Here is a 14422-nt window from a genome sequence, read left to right on the forward strand (position 1 = left end):
TTTTTTTTTACAGTGCATGACAATATATTTGTATACATTCCTGAAATAGAAAATTAGGTAGGAGAGAAATAAAATCGCTGCTGTGAACTTGCTTGTGTGCTTTCTTAGAAACAAAATGACGTACATCCGTTTCCCCTTGGGGTTTAGATTTTCTTGTTTAAAATAACAAAAAAAATGCTCGAAAAAGATTAAGGTTAGCGGAAGCCTCCAGAGAATCACTGGGACGTCCAACTGGGTGACTAAGAAAGTCGGTTTGGGTGTTTTTGGTAGAATGCACACTTACTCTGCCAGCTCCTCCAGGCTCCGGTACACATCATCCTCATTCAGAGCCGTGTCCTCGGACGGGAAGGGCCTGATGCACAAACAGAGCACACACACACAGCCAGAGATGGTTACAAAACACTTTATCGACACACACCCACATAAACACGCCGCTCTGTCTCAGGTAGAAAAATAACCAGTCAGGAAACTTGGTGTTCCATCTGTCAGCTTGTCGCTCCTCGCTCCATCACTTCAGCAGCTAAACAGCAGGAACTATTCAACCGAGGGACCCCATCAGTCACAAACAACGTTGTCAAAACACATCAAAACGCTGCTGCTGACAGATAAGGAGCCCGCCGTCCTCCGAGAACCAACTTTACTACTAGGAATTCAAGGCAGGGAAGATGGCTCTCTTTTTTCTCCTCCTCCTTCCAGATTGATAGGCAGGAGTCGGAGAAATCCTATCAGGATTTCGACCATCGCTCAACAATCCTCAGGGACAACGCAAGCGAAATAAAAAACAGAAAGTTTGGAGATGTTTTTTTTTCCTTCTGCGGGGCGTGACCTTCAGCGCTTGCAGAAAACAAACTGTCCTGGTGTGAGACAAGCTGAACATAAAAAAACCCAACAAATAAGTAAAAAGTTGTGCTGAGATTCGTGTTTCGTGAGGATCGTCTGTTTTGAATGCCTAATTTCGACAAACACTCCAAGATGGCTGCTGCTTACCTCATTTATCTGGGTGAATTTATCCAAACTGGTGTTAGTGATGTCAGATTTCTGGAAGCTTTTAGTTGGAAGTGTAGGATTGGATTTCAAAGGGTTAATGATGCCATTTCTCTCTAAGAGCTGCATGTGAATGCTGCACATTACGGCTAATAAATGACTGCTGAAAGCCTCGTAATCTACACTGCTGCAGCATCCTCAGTCAAATGACAATCTAGGGTATTATGCCACAAAGTAGAGATGGGCGATGGGGAATTTGATCATGACATTTTATCGTATTTATTGTGACAACAGTAAAAGTGGCATTAAAAACAATTTGCAAAGTCTTTTAGGGAAAGAAACAGGCTTCTTTTGGACATCAATTACACGAAGAAGTGTGATATTGCCACTAATTTACAAATACTGACTGTATTTATTAAAATTTTTAAACTACTTGATAATCAGTCAAGCAAAGTCGGGCAATGTTTTAAGTTTTTGAAGCTTTTAAGAATCATTAATAAGGATTTATCAATATTGTTCTTTATGTTGTCTATCACAAAAGAAAAATCCCAGTAAAACACATCGAGTTTTGTGGTTTTAATGTGAGAAATGTGGAAACATTCAACGTTTATGCTGACAATAAGAGACCAAAGAGAAATAAAAAAATAATTTGTGCATGTCATGTCGCTGTCTAGACAGACAAGTTAGCCTGGAGCCAATATGACGACAGTTTAGTGTCACAGAGAAGACCTTCAAAGTGAAAGCACTCTCCTCTCTGTTAGCTCTCTGCTTTCAAACCCCTTTCCCTGCATTTAATCCCAAGATATGATCAAATGACTCACACACTTCCTGGTGGTGTGCGTCTCTCCAAAGAGGCAGTGGTTAGCGGCTAATTGCTCCACTTTATGTTTAGATGTAAGCGGGTAAACTGGACTCTAGCTGTGCATTTTATGCCTCGCGTGTGATTGCGACATCAGTAATCAGCCTCTGCTTAATTAAAGCAACAATCACCCCGAAAGTCGTGGAGCTAATGAACGCTGGGCGAGATAATCAAAGGTCAGCAGCCTCACGCAAACAAACGCGTCCTGAAGTCTCCTCTGTCTTTTATAAATCCTTCTCTCGGAACAATTTCCTCGTGTTTTACAGCCGGTAACTTTATTAAAACATGTAATTTCCAAAGCTAATTACGAGTCTTGCTTCCACGAAATCTGCCTCGTCTGATTTATGTCAAGCTCTCGCTCGCTGTTATGAAGCGCACAGGGTGCCTCCTCCAGAGTGCAGTAACACACCCACATTTGATGGCCCCCTCCAATGAAGTGTGCATTATATTTTAAGTTATTAATGGAGTCCCGCAGGGCAAAATCTAATTACACAGTAGTTTGTGGAGCTCCGCGCACGCATTCATCATCCCTGTGCTCCTCCCAATGTCCACTGCTGCAGTTTTAATTTCCCCTAAATAGTGCAACCAGGTGTAATTGAACTCTGTTCCTAATTTCATCAAGGCCCCTCTGATGAGCCGACACTCGGCAATTTATTGCTGCTCTGTGGGCTTTTACGGATGCATGTTGTTCACGTCTTTATCACGCAGTTTGAACCAGGGGGGAAAAAAACATAAGTTTATGTAATTTTGTATTTTCTATAATGACTGCCTCTCGTATAACAAGTATTCACGCGCTTTTTAACTTTTTGACATTCGGTTATGTGTTTAAATCAATTTTGAGGATGACAATAATATATGGTTTTTAAAATTTTACTACTTTTTAAGTAGTATTTTTTTGTTTTTCAAAACATTTTTAACAGTGCAGCTAAAACAACTTTTATACTCCAAAGAGAAATTTCTGGTAAATTTTACAATTTACTGACTATTTAGAGGCAAACAATTTTATTTTAGTTTTGAAGGACTTCAGCTCTGAATCCAACAGGTAGAGTTGCATGTTTTCTTTAATCTATACAGATTAGCTGTTTTTATACTTTTGAGCTTTTTCCATTTTGCTGTTGCTTACATTTCTTAAAAGTTGATGAAGACTGAATTGTTTTCTAAAAGCCAGCCTGTGGGTGAATGTGTTTTGATAGAAACGCGTCTCTCATACGTCACACTTTAAAATCAGTTTATCAGAGGGAACATTTTAGCACCTTTATGTGGTACGAATCTGAAAAGGCGATTGCTTTGGTTGTTTTGCTTCAGCTCTTTCAACACTGAAGATGAATCAGATCTGCCTACAGATTATTAAACCTTTAAAGGTGCAGATCAGTACATTGTGGAGGACTTGGCTTGGTCATTTTCAACAATAAAGAGACACTTGGTGCTTCTTTCTGCTTTTGGTCATTAATAACCAGGGAAATCCTCAACAGCTGACCTTCTTAATCTTGGACTTCATCTTCATCTTCATCTTCAGTCGTCCTACTTCTAGTCTTGGTCCTCTTCCTCCTGATCTGTCTTTCCTCGTCCAGCTCCTGGTCCTGCTGGTCCTGCTCATGTTTTGTGTCTTAATCTTGGTCTTATCCATCTAGGTCTTCTTCTACTTGGTCATCTTAGTGTTTTTCATCTTGGTCTTTGTCATTTTGACTTTATCTTAGTCTCATTTACCTTTGTCGTACTCCCTTTTTTTGGTCTTATGATTCTTCATGTTCCTGTTCTTCATCTTGTTTTAACTGCTCCCTCTAGTGGTCACCACAGAGCACCAACAATGTTCTTCATTGCTTCATTAATGCTTGACTGTTAAGAATTTTCCTCTTAAATCTTTGGATAAGCTGTAGCTTATTGCTGTTCAGTCAGCAGCCACACCCTGCAAATTTTCATTAAAATGTTTCTTTTCCAATGGATTCACCACAAGTCACATCATTGCAAGATTATTATTTTTTCTCTCCAGACGAGCGAGGTTGTGGCGTCAGCAATCCAAGTCACATTTGTTGACATTTGAACTTTGTGCTTGTGACACCTTGAGCACCACAAACCCCTCAGGTGTCCTGTAGCATGATGCTAAAGCTGAGGTCAGAGGTCAGAGCCCCGAACACACGAGGAAACAGCAGGGATCAGCGAACATGCAGGGCAGGGTTACAGAGGGGTTCGCTGAGGACAGAAAAGATGATCAGCAGGAAAGAGGATGAATAATAAGTGACACAGGCTTATACTGTGGGTGAGACGGATAAACAGGAGGTCGACTCAAAGCACAACCAGAGGGCCGAAAACCAAGGTTATCGGGATGTTAAGCGAATAAGGAGCTACAGGGAAAAACCTTTGGAATAATTTAAATAATCAGTTTGCCAAACGTGGTAAAATGTTATTAATTAAAAGGGTGATGACTGTATCTTTTTATGAGATTGTTGCATCACTGAACAACCCAAAGCCCCACAAGATACGACTCAGACTTTTCAAAATCTCTTCTCTTCGGATTCATCTGCACTAAATTAGGGATGTTGTAAAGTCAGAACCGTTTAAAATTTAGCAAATACTGAAGCAATTAAAGGCCAACGTCACAGAGATGAGCTGCAGCGCGCTAACGAGGCCCAACAGCAGCCAGCAGACGGATCAATCGTCACGCCTGAAGTGATTTCATCCACCGATTTTTAAACACAAGACTTGCTGTCTGCTCTGGACGTAAAGATTCAAGAGGTTTGGGTCAATGTTTGACCTGGAGAGATGGAGAACATCTTTTAAATGACTTTGGGGGAAAAAAGAACGAGTCGTTAAAATGCTCTGCTTACTTTGCATTATTTAACATCTTAAAATGGAAAAATAAAACTGAAATAAAATAGAACCAGGAAATGAAACACAATGACTAAAGGTAACTGTTGAAGGCAAGGTAATCATGATTATTATTATACTGATTATGGTTAAATCTTGAGTGCCGCACATTTGTGCTTTAATGTGACAAATCCAACATGACTATTTGAGGTGAATTTGAGAGTTTAGAAGAGCTCTGTTGATTTGCGCACATGTCTTCATTATTTTTGAAAAGTTCCCTTTCTAAGGAGATCATCATTTCATGGACTCCAACCAGGTTTCTATGGATCTTGGTGGAGAAACTGGCCCACAGCATCACAGACTCTCCACTGTACTTAAACGCAGTCATTAGGTGTTTTTATGTATATTTTTCCTTTATTTTACACTGAACCCACTGCAGTGTTTATCTGCTGAAAAGCTCAATCTTAGTTGCAATTCGTCGGAGGTTCAGTCGTTTCCAACTTTGTATAAATTACTCTGACTTCAGCTCTGCGGTTAGCATTAATAGAAAAAACTTTGGTTGCAGTGTTTTTGAAGAATGTTTATATGTGCAAATAACTGTGAGACCTGTGGATTCCCCCCCAAGTTAAATAAAAGCACTCGAGGAAAAGGTTGCAGATGTTTCTGTGTGAGATTACGCTGCTGCAATAAAAAGTAATTTGTTCTGAAGCGCTTTTTTCCCCACAGCGCTCCCAGGGTTGCCAATAAGTGTGGGCGGGGGCAACGTGATTTGTGTACTCCAAGTACAAAGCAGACCACACGGCTACCAGCGTTTGGCACATTCATTTTGGCCAAGAAAACCGTATTATGCAAACAGATCTTCCCCTAGGATTTGTCTCAGTGAACCAAATAATAGACTTCTGCTTTGCGTTGTTGTTCAGGCCTTGTTACACACGTGATCACAGTGAATAAAACCCGTTTTGATCTATTGTTGCCTTTGGATATTAATATTATAAATCAACTCTCTGATTATTTGGACTGCCACAATTGACATTAATCTTAAATTTAATACAGAAATATCAACAGTCACATTTATATACAGCTCTGTTCTGAGTGACAAAGCCTTCACACACACATGGCATCAGTTCCCAAATCTCTAGCGATGTGGATCAAATCAGGACACGATCCTGACCTGCAGGTGGGCTTATTGGTGCAGCAGCGCCAACACAATGATTCTGCTGCAATAACCAGCAACTTTTTCAGAAACCACTTTCTAAAAGAAGTTACCTGGCAGGAAACTTCTAGGAACTTTGTTCTGTTTCTCAGAAGGACAGGCTCTCTGAATAACCATGATGACACTCGTGGTGCAGATCCAGCCACAGGATTCATCTGTATTCACAAGGTGGGTGACCAAAAAATGATTGCCATGGCAACCGACAACGATTTGAATGTGAAATCTGTGTGCAAAATGTTGGTTTTATTCCGGAAGACGAGCGAGGCTCAGTCAGGTCAATGCTGATGCAAACTTGCTCTCTTTTTTTTACAAGAAAAGTGTTTTTGAATTCTTCAATTTTTTCACATTTTATCAACAGCTTTCAATCTGCTTTATTAAAATAAATATGTGGTATCTCTTCCTTTTTGTCTTTCTTTTGGTTTGTTGTTTTGTTTGTATTTCCTTCTAATTCATGTAAAGCACTAATCTAATTAAAATCACCTTACTTTACCGTTAACCCTGCTGTAAGCTCAAAGCTCCGTGTCGGGCCCAAAGGTTTAACAATCACAAAGTTTAAATTATTTAAAGGGATATTGCTTTGTTTTAAATTGTATTAAAAACAGAAAGTATAAAATTACATGAGGATTTCTTTGTCAAGTTTAGCATGATGATCTCTGCTCTGCAGGTTATCATTTCTTTTACCTTCACTGTTTTGTTGCTGTTGTTAATTGTTATTTATTGAATATAACACAAAATCAATTATGCTTGTTGTATGTGCTGCACTGGTAAAAAGCTTGGACTTAACTTCTCACTGTTCACAAACCGATATTGATTTTGACTCTCTGCTGCATTGTTACAAACACAGCTTTGTTTGTCTTTATTAATAACAGGGGACATGCCTCCTCTTTTGTCCACTTCTTTCTCCCCTCTTTTCATTTCCTGGCGCAGCTCCTAATGGGTGAACGCCACCAACTTATCACTAAGCCAGATGAAATGGCTTTTCACGTGGCGCCTGTGAGCCACCAAGCTCCAAGCAGACTGAGCGAATGAAGAGATCAGAAGGCCAAAGATAGAGAGTCCCTTAGCCTTGAAGAAAAATGACTACTCTTCATTTAATAAAGGATCTGACTCAGAACGACGCATTTGAGTGACAGACGGAACAGCATTGTGGAGGATTTCTTCCCCTGAAAGATAACGCCGGCGAAAAGCTGCTGCTAATTGCCTAAAATGTAAATTGACTTTCAAATGAGCAGCAGATGTTAAAGCATCATCCATTTCAATACAGTGCCTGTGAAGAAAATAAGGGTGAGCTGTTTCAAAGTGGCTTTTTTCAGTGGTTGAAGCAATAAGTGAGGGATTTGTGTGTTGCACGCTTACCTGATGCCTTTGATTTGTGCAATGCTGTGGTGGGAGATCCTCGACAGGGCAGAGATTACCTGAAACACACAAAAAGCAGGAAAACAGTTAATAAAATATTCATTTGTCTATTTTTCATGACTTTACAGTAAGAAGAGCTAAGCAGGAAATGTGTTCAGGAAAGTAAAGCTGCTTGTTGATTTTTTTCTGAACTTGCGTTACTTAATATTAACTAGATGCTGCCAATGAGCCATTTAATTAAGAGTGCATTGAAATGAGATGAAGATCTAAATGCCTCTCTCTAAACCAGGGGGTCAAACTCATTTTCGCTTTGGGCCAAATCAAGATCCTGAATGCTCTTAAAGGGCCGGTTGTGCCAGAATGTATTGATAAAACCTGTTCACAAACTGTTAAGATATCAATAAATTCTTAAAATTAAATATTATTGAACTCATTTGAGTCCCTCCAGGATTTTGTGATTTTTTTTGCAATAAAAATCAAAGTATTTGTGGTACTAATTTGGAAAATTTGTAATATTTGAGCTTAATTATGACATCCTGATTGATATAATTTGGCAGTAAACAAATAAAAACTGCATTTATTTGACTGATAAAATAATATTTAAGCCATTTAATCTAGACGGACACATAAAAAGCTGTGGCGGGCCGGATTTGGCCCACGGTCCTTCAGTTTGACACAAATGGTAATCTTGGAGATAAAACCCTATAAACAGGCTACTTAAATTTATATATATATATTTTTTAACCATCATTTTAAAGTCAGTTTTGGTATAAAAAGGTTCATTTTATCCTTGTAAAGATTTATTACCGCTTATGTGTCACACAGAGCCGGGTTTGTGGTTGAGTGCTGCAGATGGCACGCTTGCAGGCTAATGCAAGAAATCGCACACACAAATGCAACAACACACAACCCAAACCTCGTCTCCTATGCCTCATTACCCACTCCTGGGTGTGTTTCAGGTTGCAACACCATGGCAAAGCCAGATGTCTCCCTGACAGGAAGGATAAAGTTGTTATCTCAGCCCCTCTTTGGAGGCAGGTGTGTCATCCACAACCTCTCGTCAGAGTCCCTCTTCTCTAAGCACACAATGCGACAACATGGCACCCGCGGTGTTCATTATTCCAGTTGAGCCTGTGCTAATGACTCTCCTGAATAGGAGGCTGGCACTTTAGGACCGTGAAGCACTTCTATAGAAGAGCTGTTGACCAAAACCTTAAACTCTCTCCATTCACGGAGTTTAATGTAATCAGCCAGACCAGGGATTACACTGAGCGTTTGTTCATCGTCTTCATTTACATTTAAGTGGTGAATTACAGAGGATATTTGCTCAAAAGACTAATGAGGGTTTTGTTTCTTGAAGTTGCTGATATAACGGGTCCAATGCAAAGTAAATATACAATTAGATCATTCAGATTGAAAGTACACAATGATAGATAATCTCTATATTTCCACTTTTAATATAAGACATCTTGTAAAAAGGAAAGGAACTTAAAGTATTCTTCATCTAAAGAAGCTCGTACTGCTAAGAAACAAAAACAACCAGACCCAAATTCAAACCCTAAGAGAGAATGTGGTACATTTTTATGAAATCAATCCTGAACTCAGCAGAACATATAAGAAACATTATACCCACATTGAAACATGGCGGTGAAAGTATCATGCTGTGGGATAACTTTTCTTTACATGGAGCGACAAGTTTATCACGGTGTTGAAATAGTTACAAATTTCAAAACGTTTGTTTACCACAGAAATAGATGGATGGATTATTTACCAAATAACACTTCATGACAATGGTTATAGACATTTATGATGACTCCTTCATGTTCATGTCAGTCTTATGCACACTCCTTAAAACAAAGTGTTGCCGAACATTTATTTAATCGGGGGGAGTTGTACAGAGTCTGTAAGCCACACAGAGGGAGAAAAGATGATCAGGATGTGTAAGAAAACACAGGGATGCATCCATCATGCTCCCTGTGGCTCTCTGCCCTGCTGCATAAAGAGATCACATATGGTGTTGCTGCCCCACTGACTTTATTAGCTCAAAAAGTCTGAATTAGCTTCCATTTTCTGAATTAAACAAAACACAGATCACATCAACCAAAAGGCAGCAAATATAAAACGTCAAAGAAACCATCAGATGGCAGCGAACGCCAGCTTTTAAGAGCTATTAATAATTAAACATGGCCTGGTGTGATCAGCTGGGATGGCTCTTTCTAAACACAGCTGCCTTCAGCTCAGGTTGGTCCCATTTCAAAGGATGGCCAAGCCACTGGCTTCCTCCCAGATAGGTCACAGGAGGAGCGCAGCCTGCCAAGACCAGACTGCAGCGCGCCAGCGCCGCACGTTAGCGTAACGTTCACACATTACAGGGCGAAGCCAAGCTCAAGTTAACTTTCCTCAACATCAGGGGTTTGCTCTTGAAGACTGTTTCACAATTAGTAGCTGTAGGGACTGTTTCTGCCACGTGACCTGGACGCAGATGAGACGGGGAAGTTGGACACATTGCTAGACTTGAGGTGTTGGCAGCGCATGAGAGCTTGAAGCCTCAAATATGCCGTGCACTCAGTTTTCTTAATTTGATTATGTGAGCTGGCAGAAAGTCTGGAGAAACGGAGAGAGTGAAGCATCCTTTAAAACGTGCAACACCTTGACTCGACACCTAAAGCACAGTGGTCAGCCTTCCTGGACAAATTAATACATGAATTAATGGGTGGAAGGGAAAATGAACAAATGAATAGATGGACAAGTGAATGAGTAGCTGGATAAACAAACTAACAGACGGATTAATGGACAAGTGAATGGATGGATACAGAGATTAACGGGTGAATAGATACATGAACAGAAGGACGGACAAATAGATGGATGAATAGAAAAATGAACAGATGGACAGACAAGTGGATCAATTAATAGATGGATGGACAAAATAATTAATGAATGAATGAAAAGAAAAATATAAAGCCAAGTGGACAAACTAATGATTTGTTGGTTCAACAAATAAACTAATTGTTGGACAAATGAACAAACTGATGGTTTTCTTTTCCCGTTCTCATCCAGAACAGGAAGTCAGTAGAACCTCCGCCGTCTCGGTCGTGTTTCCTCGTGCCTCTGCTCTCTCCTCTGAGGTGGTCTATCTGTTTGATTGCTCTTTCCTCTTAAGGTCCTTGTTTTCTGTTTCCCTTTCAGCCTCCAGCTCCCCCCCCCTAATCTGATCCTTTGATGCGGTCCGAGCCTTCGGATCTCTGCACATTATTAGTTTCCTTCTTATCTCTTTCTCCCCTGGGACTCTTAACTCGGGGCTCGCCGGAGAAAACAGAAGCATCTCTAACCTCATTAGGAATAAGGGAAAGACAAGTCACACAATAGCGTGATAACTTAAGTAGCTCTCGCCCCAAACCATTATACTACACAGATCCTCTATCCAGGCCTGCGCCTCCACCAATGAGTTCTGAACCCAAAACCAATTTCCATGTAACTGTTTTTTTTATTTATTTTTTATGTCTGGTCAAGCGGACCACCACCTCAGCTGGGTACCAGGCCCACGCCACATGTGACCACCCTGCAGCCAATAAAGCGACCTGCAGCTAGCGGCTCACCGTGGCAACCAGGGATTGACTGAATATGCATCGTCACAAATTACGGCTCAGATCACAACGAAGCTGCAGCTGGGCGTCAGGGTGTGGCTGGGATCTGATTAGGAACGGAGAACTTCAATGAAAATACAATACCAGCTAAACAAAACCCGATGCAGTCATCACATGATTTCTTTTTCAAACACAAATCAATGGATTCATAGGGAGCAATTGAAAAAAATGGTACAGTTAATAAAAGATTAATCTTTTTGTCTCCCAACTTTTCAATTCCTGCACCCTCCTCTCGTTCTCTCATTTTTATGAAATATTAACATGCTGATAAGGCAGCATTGCTCTGGTCCTGCCAGCCTGATAAAATGGGATCCATGAAGCAATGGGGCATTGAGTGGGAGCGCTGGGAGCAGATGGTAGAGAGGAAACCCTCCATGTACATCAATAATAGACAGACAGACAGAGGAGGAACGGCTGAATCCCTCTGCCCTCAGGATTTTCTGCCATTTACAAACCCACTCTGCCATTTCATGTCTCTGATTCTGTCCTTTTTAGCTCTTCTGTGGGTGCGTGAGTAGAGAGTTCACACTCATGGAATACAGAGAGAATATTCCTGTAAAATGAAGGGATTTACGCATAAAATGCCAAGTATTTTAAGTTGGCAAAGTAAATGGAAAATATTGAATAAAATCCAGGTTTAGTTTTTATTGCAGGGGTTTATTTTGTTTCTCCTGTTTTTCATTTTTCAGGCTTCAGGAACAATCAACAATTTGCACCGATTTCCAGTACTCTTTAAAGTCTGACCTGCTGATTTTGGCCCAATTCTTAATTTTTTGTCTAAGGAACACACAGCTCTGCAAAAAACAAAGAGTCCACTACACTGAACTCCGTTGGAGACTTCATGAAATATTGATTTCTCAACTTTTCCTGAGTTAAAACATTAGTATTGTTGTTTCTAAATGAATATGAACTTGTTTTCTTTGCATTATTTTGATCATTTCTCATTTTCTGCAAATAAATATTAATTTTTTACTTGGAATATTGGAGATGTTATCAGTAGTTCATAGAATAAAAGAAAAATGTTCATTTTACTCAAACTTATACCTATAAAAAGTAAAATCAGAGAAACTGGTCATTTTAAGTGGTCTGTTAATTTTTTTCAGATCTGTGCATGTTTTAGTATAACTCCAAAGGTAATGTATGAACACTGATGATAAAAAAAGTGCAGTATTTTATGGCAGGATAAATCCAATAAAGATTTTTAATTAGAAATAATTAAAGAAAGACAATAAATGAATATGTTCGTGCTTTGAGGGGTTATTAAAAACATAACATTAAAAGAACTTCTACTATAAAAAAAGAAATTCTCAAATAAATATATCTGAATAAATGTAACAGAATCAACATCTTAAAAATTCCTGATAGTTTCATGTGCAAAAAATTATTTATTTCTCTCATTCCAGATAAAGGCTGACGGTAAAGACACAGTTTAATGCTCTGACTCAAATAGCTTGAGTGCACACACACACACACACACACNCACACACACACACACACACACACACACACACACACACACACACACACACACACACACAGCGGTGCAGCTCTGAACCATGAGGACGAGGCGCAGAGCCTCATGAATGACGGCGCTCGCTCTCCCGGCAAATTGGTGAAAGCCATCAGGAGCCTTAATAAATCCTGATTCCTCTCAGATTGGCACCTGCCACATCGCGCTCCAAATCTCTTCAAAGCAGACCCGGCAGCTGCTTGATTATAGGGGATTTCACTGCATATGTGTGGGCAAGAAAAGCCCGCAGGCCGGCCTGCAGAGCCGAAGGAGAGCTGCCTCTGATCTAAAGACGCATCATGAGCTTCATCAGAGCCAAACCCAACAGCTGGAAGCTCGCAGGCGGAATCTATGGCGTTCCTGCTTACGGCAAACACGAGCAACGCGTGTTAGCTTAACATGATGCAGATGAAGTTAAGCGTTTCAAGCCTTTCTGTGATGCCTTCCCTCTCAGCCGTCAATAGAGTATTGATGAGAATATGTACCGGCCGATCAATTCAGGAGCTTATTTAACTTCGGGACCTACAGCATCGATTTGCCCTGAGCCTCGGTGAAAAAAGGGCAGCGGTGGCAAATAGTGCCGCATGGATCGCTGCAGCCTCGTCGACACCTGTCCCATTTCACCCGACACGACGACGCCTGCATGTCAGGAGGCATCCTGACATGCAGGCGCATGCACACACACACACACACACGCACACACACAAACACATACACACACACGCACACGCACACACACTGTGGTTCTATCACGGTTTGAAAACAAAAATTCCACACTGAAGCTTTATATTTCTCTGTGGAGGTTTGAGGCTTTTTTCATGCATGAAAAGTTCATATTTTCATAAATGTCAGATTCTAAACATGGAAGATGGTAAAACAAGAGTGAGAAAAACAAGAAAACAAATGAAAGGATCAACAGGAAGATGGTAGAGGACGGCTGGATGAATGGAGAGAGAAACTGGATGGATGGATGGGATTCCTCCATCATTCCAATAATTTACCCAAACAGCTCCTTTATACCAGATTTCGTTTTCTAATCCAGCTAAACCTGCCGGGTATGAACACTTCCTGACCCAACGAGCCCTGAGTGAATGTGGTGTCGACACCAAAGCCTGCGGTGCAGACTGGAGAGCAGGAGCTGTTATTTACAGTAGAGGAACACGGCCCTGTCAGGCTGCGGCACTGAAGCAAACAGAAAGCCACATGTTGACCTGAAAGAAACCTGTGAAAGAGAGAATTAAGTGTGGGTAACCTTTTCTCTTTCTGGCTGTCAAAACAGAACTAAAGAGTCCAGACGAGGGAGTTCAGATGAAGGTTCATTTAAAACACGATTAGAAAAATTAAACTCAAAAGAAGTCTGGATTTTGTTAAAGCCAAAGCGTTTCCATCAAGATGTGTGCCCTTAATCTGGTCCTGAAGGTAAACATCTCCCAACATCAGAATCATAACAATTTGCAGCTTCATCAGCAAAACAGATGACAGAGAAAAAAATGGCATAGCATGCATGTGGTGCAGGGGAACCTTTGTTTCCATCTCACAGAAAGAGTAAAGCATGTCAGAAGGAGCCAGCCTGCACCTCTGACTGAAAAAACAGGAGATAATAGAAATCTTTAACAGTATTTTTTCATGTTAAAGCATTTTCACAGGGTGGCCTGGTGCGTGTGACGCGTTTGGTATGCAATATAACAGCAGGTCACTGCCTTGGTTTTGTAACACTGTCAGCCTCTTAAGGAGATTTCATTTATGAGAATCCTTTATCAGCATTCCTCGGCTATGAACCGTCCAACCAGCTGGGACTCTGTTGCTTTCTGTGACAAAAGTAGAGCCAGAAAATAACAGCAGCACTGGGACAAATGATAAGAGGCGGTTTTAGAATTAGAAAAATGTTCATCACTTGGGTTTAGTGCAGAAATACTTTGAGGGAAGACCAGGATTAGTAGATTAAAGAGCAACTATTGAAAGTAGCATGTAAGAACTTTAATTTTAAACCCGGAATCTATAACCGTAACTTGAATTGCACAGGTGATCCAAGAACTGAACATTGGAAAGAA

At 40.5% G+C, this 14422-nt stretch overlaps 1 protein-coding gene across 12 annotated transcripts in view; it reads right to left on the reverse strand.

Moving 5' to 3' along the window:
• vav2 (vav 2 guanine nucleotide exchange factor) overlaps positions 1–14422 on the reverse strand; it is a 189734-nt gene that overhangs the window by 51707 nt on the left and 123605 nt on the right. For all 12 annotated transcript variants that reach the window (XM_007561610.2, XM_016676164.1, XM_016676165.1 and 9 more), the window contains 2 exons: positions 7218–7276; positions 284–352 (listed from right to left, as the gene is read on the reverse strand). In XM_007561610.2, the coding sequence (XP_007561672.1) occupies positions 284–352; positions 7218–7276 (128 nt within the window). The remainder of the gene's footprint in view (positions 1–283; positions 353–7217; positions 7277–14422) is intronic.

The sequence above is a fragment of the Poecilia formosa genome, unplaced genomic scaffold (assembly GCF_000485575.1).
Source record: "Poecilia formosa unplaced genomic scaffold, Poecilia_formosa-5.1.2 Scaffold129, whole genome shotgun sequence".
Classification (NCBI taxonomy): Eukaryota; Metazoa; Chordata; class Actinopteri; order Cyprinodontiformes; family Poeciliidae; genus Poecilia; species Poecilia formosa.